The sequence below is a fragment of the Notothenia coriiceps genome, unplaced genomic scaffold (genome assembly GCF_000735185.1).
Source record: "Notothenia coriiceps isolate Sejong01 unplaced genomic scaffold, NC01 NC01_scaffold00025341, whole genome shotgun sequence".
Taxonomy (NCBI): Eukaryota; Metazoa; Chordata; class Actinopteri; order Perciformes; family Nototheniidae; genus Notothenia; species Notothenia coriiceps.
The window spans coordinates 1-8,289 of record NW_011358042.1 but is presented as its reverse complement, the minus strand read 5'-3'; the positions used below and the strand labels follow the sequence as shown (position 1 = coordinate 8,289).

Sequence of the window (8,289 nt, the reverse complement as noted above, 5' to 3'; positions counted from 1 at the left end):
GCTGGGGTAGGCTGCAGCCATACCAAGAAATGGCTTAGCCCCACCATGAAAAATGATGTTAAAGTAAGCAAATTAAATTGAATAATAAGCTAAATGTTGAGAACACTGCTTACGAAAATATACGGGTCGTGTCCACAACACACAAACTGATCCTGCTGTAGATATATATATATATATATATATACACACAGTATAGGGTTATGCTAGAAGAGGGGTGCAAGGAATAGTCTAAGTAGTGGGGGAGTTTTATACACTAAAGGTGTGGAAATTCTCTGGCGTTATAATATCAGCGCGGCCGTGGTCAGAGCAAAATGCCTCCGAATGCAATTTGAATAGACCTACAGCCAATCAGAGCAACGAAACGTTGGGTCTGTGTCATGCCCAGTCTATGGTCATGCCTTACTGATAGAGTGGCAAAGTCACGCCCATATACATCTGTGGTCCATCGGAAAAATTATGCATTGAAGTCAATGGAGAGAGAAAACTTATCTTTCGATCCCGTTTGAATTGTGCCATGAATTACACATATGATGTTTGTCAATCTTAAAAAATAATTTCCATGTCAAAAAAGTCACAGTTTGTCGTAAAACTGTTGAAATATAAGACTATGAAAAATACGCAACTAGAAAGACTGCAAATCCTAGAGTCGCGTAAGTGATGTCATAACAGTTTTCCTCCACTAAGATAGCTAAGATCAGCGCCATATAGATAGCATCTATCTATATGGCGCCGGCTAAGATAAGATAACTTTAACAAGATGCCTGTGTGCTTAGTACCAGGTTGTTATCATACCAGCATTGGGTCTTACTCGTTCTTTCGCTTCCCGTCTGATGAAAGGACCAGGAGTGGCTGGATCAAGTTAGCTACCTAGCTAGTAGCTAGCACGTTAGTTAGCATTACAGCCTTGTCATTTTTATTAGCCTTAACATGAAGTAACATTAAGTAACCCAACATGTTAAACAGTAAGAGTAGTAGTCATATTTCGTGAACCCTTTGAAGAGTAGCCTACTGTCACACCGGTGTGATCATTCTATAATACACAATTTAAGCCCGGGGGAGAAATGCTAACGCTACATTAGCATCTGCNATCAGCAAAACTACGGGCTGAATCTAATCAGCCCTAACTATAAGCTTTATCAAAAAGGAAGGCAGACACCCTATCCGTTTTTAAGAGTGCGCTTAAGACCTTCCTTTTTGATAAAGCTTATAGTTAGGGCTGATTAGATTCAGCCCGTAGTTTTGCTGATATAGGCTTAGTTTGTCGGGGAACATCTTACTTCTTCCTTCTCTCTGTCTATACCTGTGTACTCATGTTCCGATTAACCCAGCTTCCCCAAATTTCTTTCTTTTTGGTGTCTATATACGCCGGGATCCGGAGTCATGGATGATCCTGCGGTCCTGTGTCATGGATCGCGAGTCCTGGATCTTGAGTCGTGGCTGTGGTCCTGGATCATAAGTCCTGGATGGATATACTCGTGGATTCATCTTCCTATTATACACACATGCATTTCCAAACATTTGGACTACCTATGTTGCAAATGTATTATCTTTTCAATTTACACACGGCATCTATTGCACGTCTGTCCGTCCTGGGAGAGGGATCCCTCCTCTGTTGCTCTCCCTGAGGTTTCTCCCATTTTTCCCTTTAAACTGTGGGTTTTCTCTGGAAGTTTTTCCTTGTACGATGTGAGGGTCTAAGGACAGAGGATGTCGTATTGTCATACTGATATTCTTTACAAACTGTGAAGTCCACTGAAACAAATGTAACATTTGTGATATTGGGCTATATAAATAAACATTGATTGATTGATTGATTGATTATCTAAATCTGTAAGTAACTAAAGCTGTCAGATACATGCAGTAGAGTCAACATTACAATAAAGGCGTTTAAAATGAAGGGGAGTGGAAGTATAAAAGCGCATAAAAAAGAAAATACCCTAGTACCTCATTTTGGATTGTTTCAATAATAATAAACATCCATTTTCTGTAAAGCAATTAGGACCTTTAGGGGTTCATTTACAACAGATACACAAGTGTGATTCATTTGAGATTGCATTTAATTGATTTCATCTTAACTTTATTCCTTTACAGTTACAAAAAAGACACCATCAGAACACTGCTATATTTCTAAAAAGTGAGAATTACTAGCAGTATCACAATTTTCTTTTTAAAAAGAGCCTTTTGTGTTTGAGCTTATGTGTTGTTAAAGATGATGGCACTAGACTGTTCCTTTTATAGACAAAGAAATGTTGCAATAAATGGGGCGAAGCCTGCAAGTTAGTTCAGGCAGTCAACTCGAGCACCAATGATACATTAACACGTGACGCACCTCGTCCCTCTTACAACCAACCAAACACACTCTCCTAAACATGCCGCTCTATTTAAGCTGCCAGGTCTTCCTGACTCTGCCTCGCTATGCTGCTGCTGCCACTGCTGTGTTCACTTGCTTTTGCTGCGTTCATGTTCATGTTCCTGCTCCTGTGTTTCATGTTGCTGCTGCTTGGATGCCCCCCCACCACCCCAGCTTCCACCTGTAGGCTCGTGGGATAGTTATCTAATCATCACTCAATGTTCTTTGTAAATCTGTGGAGTGATGAGGCCTGAGCCTAGACGCCAAACTCAAACTATATGCTGCTTCTAATAAACATATTAAGAAACACGTGAGTTGTCTGACTGAACACTGTTTATGAAGATGTTATCAGTGTAATACATGTAACTGTTTTTGCTGCTGTCAGTGGAGGGAGTGTGTTACCGTCAGGTTTGCTCTGAGCCAGGATGGTGACCATTTCCCCTTTAGGAATCTCCAACAGGAAGAGCACGGCTTCCTCTCTCACTACTCCTTGAAAATCCACATTGTTCACCTTCAAGACACAAACAAAGTAAACAATAATAGCTTGCTGTTTATAAAATGCCATTGTAATTTGAACTATGTCTGATTTGAAAGTATTGCTGTTTATGAAATGGATGTTGGTGTTTCTGAACTGCTTACCTTTAGGATTTGGTCCCCTATGTGTAGACCCTCCTTCTCGGCAGGACTGCCCTCTTGAACACTGGCGATGAAGATGCCCACATCGTTTCCTCCTGCCAGCCTCAGCCCCACACTGTCCCCCTTTTGGAAATTCACCATCACCGTGTTGGGCCTGCAGAGAACACAAATTCTGCTGTTTACCAGAGGAGGGAGAAGTACTCAGATCTTGTGATTAACAAAAAAAGTAGAAGTACCAGAGAGTAAGAATACTCTGTTACAGTAAAAGTCCTGCATTCAAAATGATACTCAAGTAAAAGTAGAAAAGTATTAGCATCAAAATATAGTGAAAGTAGCGACAGTAAAAGTAGTCATTGTGCAGATTGGTCCATTTCAGAATAATATATATGATATGTTTCATAATGATTGATCATGAAAGTGTTCTCAAAGCTGGTAAAGGTGCAGCTAGTTTGAATCACTTTGTATACTGCAGGGTAGCTTGTGGATTTACTCCAGGTGGAACTACAGTCTGATTTAAGAGCATATTATGTTTCACATCATCAATCCTAATCTGTGAAGTAACTAAAGGTATTAAATACATGTAGAGGAGTAAAAGTACACTTTTTACCTCTGAATTGTAGTTGGGTAGAAGTAAAAGGTATCAAACAATTGAAATACGTAATAAGTAAAGTACAAGTACCTCAAAATTGTACTTAAGTACAGTACTTGAGTACATTTACTTAATTACTTTGCACCACTGCTGTTTACGATATGAGCCAGGTTTACTAACATATCATTGCAAAGCAGAGGTGAAAATTGTTTTATTCAAACATTTAAACTTGTAGCATTACGACAGTACAGTATATTTCCATGAAAACACCAACTAACGTACGAAGCTTAAAATATCATGGATGCATCGGAAGTCAATCTAAGGTACCTAAACGCTGCCAATCATAGAGAAAAAAGAAAAACTCACCCATATGTTTTTTCATCTTCTGGACTTGGTCGGAGGAGAATCTTTGGTGTGGTTGTTATGGCAACTAAAGATAAGGAAATCAGGTGTAAGCATCTGCAATGCTACAAACATGACCTGTCAGTAAAAGTCAATGCATAAAAGCTGAATTGATAATTAAGTATAAAATATAACTACTATACCTTTACTATTTACTATTACTACACTATAGTGTGGTGCAGTGGGATAATATTTTTGCAGGACGACCCAGAAGTTAGCTTTACAAGGGCTCTCTACGAACGAGCAATGGGATTTTTTCATTGGATTTCAATATATTGCAGAAAATAACTGAAACGTTGACTTTAATTAAATGTATCGTGTCAACACATTTCACATAACTATATTAGGTTAGTTGAAACCAATAATATTTAGTTGAACCTAATGTTTTTTATTTAACCTTGAATGCCAGTTTAGTTTTGTGAATGTGTAATTTTTGCAATTTGTTAGTTAGCACATATCAAACTTGCCAAGACAAATTGAAGCAGTTTTAAGAACAAACAAATGGTAAACAGGTATATAAATAGTTACTGTTCAATCACCACGGCACCCAGCCACCAATAAAGACATGATTGTCAATGTTGTACAATAAAACTGCCTATAACTATTAATAAAAGACTGTTGAGATCATGTTCAGCTTATTAATATTATTGCTGGATACTACCTATACTGCTTATACTGTCACAGCATAGTTCACGTACGTCAGATACTTAAATGTTGTTCTTAACTGTGAGTTATACTATATACTTATTTTATTAAAGTGTGCTTCGGCTGCTTCCCTCTTAATTGAATAACTTAGCCTACTTAGTATTCGCCTTTTATCTTCACTGTCCCTTTGCTGTAACACTTCAAATATCCCCGCTGTCGGAATGAATAAATGAATACTGTTTATGATAAAAAATTCAAACAGTCCCGAAACAAGGGGATGTTTTATATTCAGTGGAATCAGCTTTTAGTCATTTATTATAGTGATTCTAGTGTGTCATTGTCACTGTGTGTTTTGATGTTGCTGGGTCGTGATGACCTGGAGGCTGCTCTTGGTGCCCCGACTCTCTGTTCAGCTCTGTGGAGGCATGGGGGTCTTCAGGGACTCTGAAGGGGGAGGCCATGGCGGACATCTTGGCTGTCTTCATGGGTTCTTCCCTGTTAGTTTCAGGGTAACACACACAGACACACGGAATGAGAGACTGCTAGGTGTCACAGCCGATTAAAGACGGAAACTAAATAAGCTTGTTGACAAGATAACAGTAAGACACAATGGTAACTTTAAATGAGGACATATTTGTCTCTATATATTCTGCTCATTTCCAGGTGTATATCAGTATGTAGTGTCTCTACTGGGACATGTCTCCATGCTTTAATGTTCAAAAAGCTCTTTATTTTTCTCATACTGCCTGTGCTGCAGCACTTCTTTTCACCCTATCTGAAACCAGAGCCCAGTCTGCTCTGATTGGTTAGCTGGCCGGCTCTGTTGTGATTGGTCAACCTCTAAGAGATGTCCCGCCCCTTAGCAATCACGTACAATGCGCTGGAGCTCTAGCCAATAGAAGTGTGAGTGTTACATAGTGATGTCATTATAAACAAAGGAGTCCAATGGAGGTGTTTCAGGCAAGGGAAGTCAATTTACATGAAAAAAAAACTAAAACAAAACTCTACAGGAAAGGGAATACCCGGAAAAACACAGTAGGGGCCCTTTAATTAGTGTCCGTTTTAAAGTCTTTTAAGGAAAGTCACATTTATATCGCAAGCCAAACAAAGTAGGACACAAGTCTGGAGTGGATATCGTCCATGGCACATCCACATCAGGTCACATGTCTACATCACCAAACAGGAAGTCCTCTCATCATCTTACCTGGGGTTGTCTCTTTCATTAGAAGAGTGGGAGGACAGGTCAGACTGGCGGGACCTCCTCTCCTCTGGAGGGGAATAGGAATGGTATGACTCCATCTCTGATATGTCTGACGGACGGACAGACAGACAGTTAAACACAGACTACATCCTCCTGTCCAAACTGTGCACCACCACCAGCACCAGCAGTAGATAATGGTTGCCTCCGGAAGCACCAACACCAGCTTATTATGGCCCGGGACATAGTGAGGACATTGTTAGAGAGGTCAAAATTACGAGGACACACTCATGGTGACACAGCCCCATAAAAGCAGTCATTACTCTAACACACTGAAACCATCAGAAATATTCAAAAGAATAGCATATTGTTCTGGTTTAGGGAATGTTCCTACTTAAAGAAGGTAGCCATTGGTTTCCATTCATATCAGCTTCCCTATAAATAGATGATGATTAGCTATAGCCTCGATTGATGCAGTTGATATAAAGTTGGTGGTACTGGTGTATTTTAAAAGGGCAGGGCCCACAGCTCGGTTCTAATTAAAGACCACTAGGGATGCCGTACAGAAAAACTGTTTGTCATACAGTTAGTAGTATCAAATTGGAGTTGAAAGTCATGTTCATCATCGCAAGGAGTGCAACTTTAAAGAGATACAAGAGGCGAATTCATGTTCAGACACTTTCGAGAAATCCAAATCAAGGATCTGAGGCAACTTCTGCATCACCAATACAAGGGAAGCTCATACTGAACAGAAACAAGCTGCTGACGCACAGCCCTGCGCTCCAAAGAGAGCACTCTGCTTTCATTCAGTCCCATTTGAAGTGAACATGTGTGGCAGAGTGTTTGATTTGGCTGCTTTTATGCGTCAGTGTGGCACTCAGCATGGCTCCGAAAGCAGGGAGGGAGCTTTGACGGGGGCCGGGACACCAAGAACAGAAACAGAAGAACCACACACATGAGAGCAAACAGAAAAGTGAAATTAAAGGTCCCTCTGAAACAATATGCCATGTTCAATCAGCAGACAGAAAGCAGATTATTCTTCACATGGAGTCTGGCACAGGTGCGATCTAGAGCGTGTGGATTAGTTTGATTAGGGTTAGAGACATTCTGCATGCAGGCTGAAAGGAAGACAGACAGAAAGAGAAAGATCAATGTGAGGATAACGTGTCAAACCTGATATGGAAGTGAAGTGTCGACCAAATATGTCAGAAACAGCATCAGTCATTCAGATTTATGTCACAACAGCACCTTTGGACAGTGTGTTGATGTGGAAGACTCCATCACAAAGAACTGATCAATACCGAGTTTTTTTCTTGTACGTTTGTAGAGGTGAATGCATTTTTTGCTAAGTTCTAAACCACTTTCGGCAAGCAATATTGCCCTCTTTAATATTAAAGATCAAACTTGTAACAGGGCTATAGGCAATACTTGAGCACACATTATATTTAAAACCTTTTGTATGCAGTATTTTCCTTCTCTTTCAAATTAAGGCAACATTTATTGTATTTTGTAATGTTTGTTAACCCTGTATGAGTTTAAAAAAAGTTCAAGCTAACCTTTTCACTGCTATTAAGGATAAAAAGGAATAGTTCTTACAATATAGACCATTTGAATCTACATCTAATGACAGTCTGCTGTGCTTTTTGCTCAGTCCACTCATGTTCCTCAGAGGATGAACCCTTTTCTTGGTAATGGCTCAATGACCCCTAAGAGCCTCACAAATGTAGGATTAAGAAAGGTAAACCACTTTTTTATCGTTGGGTGCAATGAATATTTTAGCTGCTGGTGAAGCTTTTAACTTCTAATCTTTTTTGTGTATTAATCAGTGGGCAATGTAGCACAAACAGCCAACACACCACACTGGGGATTTCTGTAACGTGTGGGGAAATGGGTGGGGATGGAAACCTGACGGTGGAGAAAAAAAGAACGATTCTGGTGTGGAAAGGATTCAAGAGCCTAATGGGTCCGCCACATTGAAAATAAATACTTATATAAAAAATCGTCTGCTGATTGGTTAGCTGGCTGGCTCTATTGTGATTGGTTAACAGTTTAGAGATGTCCCGTCCTTTAGCCTATCACTTACAATGTTGGCACGCTAGCCAATAGAAGTGCGAGTGTGAAAATCTACCATTGTCGGGAAGAAGAAAGCAACTACCCCAGAAAAGTTTCACTCAAAAGTCCGGTGATACCAACACACACAGAGCAGCCTGACTCTCTCCAGGCTGCAGGTTGGGGCAGTGAGACCTGAGCCAGCATATGAATGTGTGTGGAACAGCAGGAGAGGAGACTTCAGATCACCTGGACAGACAACGGCGAGTCGCTACACTGTTAGGACGAATGATTAATATGTTATTACACTGAAAACTCAACAAACATCTTACCCACTGTACGAGCCACGCTTTGTCATGCAACCTTCTGTTGTCATCATCACTCTTTGTGTGTAGCATCATTATTCAGATAATATGAGAG

The 8,289-nt window shown here is 40.1% G+C and overlaps 1 protein-coding gene across 1 annotated transcript; it reads right to left on the bottom strand.

Moving 5' to 3' along the window:
- Positions 1–804: 804 nt before the first annotated feature.
- LOC104956083 (tight junction protein ZO-2-like) lies at positions 805–7,849 on the bottom strand. Its single transcript, XM_010783525.1, has 6 exons — positions 5,827–7,849; positions 4,999–5,117; positions 3,942–4,005; positions 2,990–3,140; positions 2,753–2,861; positions 805–827 (listed from the first exon to the last, which is right to left on the bottom strand). Exons 1-6 carry the CDS (start codon positions 5,919–5,921, stop codon positions 805–807), a joined length of 561 nt encoding a protein of 186 aa, XP_010781827.1. The 5' UTR covers positions 5,922–7,849.
- Between the last annotated feature and the right edge of the window lie 440 nt (positions 7,850–8,289).

Coding starts and splice junctions, on each gene's coding strand:
- LOC104956083 (XM_010783525.1), bottom strand. CDS start 5,921: ATGGAGTCATACCATTCCTATTCCCCTCCAGAGGAGAGGAGGTCCCGC. Junction 2,862..2,989: donor TAGGGGACCAAATCCTAAAG/GTAAGCAGTTCA, acceptor TGTGTCTTGAAG/GTGAACAATGTGGATTTTCA. Junction 828..2,752: donor GGCTCAGAGCAAACCTGACG/GTAACACACTCC, acceptor TCCTTTCATCAG/ACGGGAAGCGAAAGAACGAG.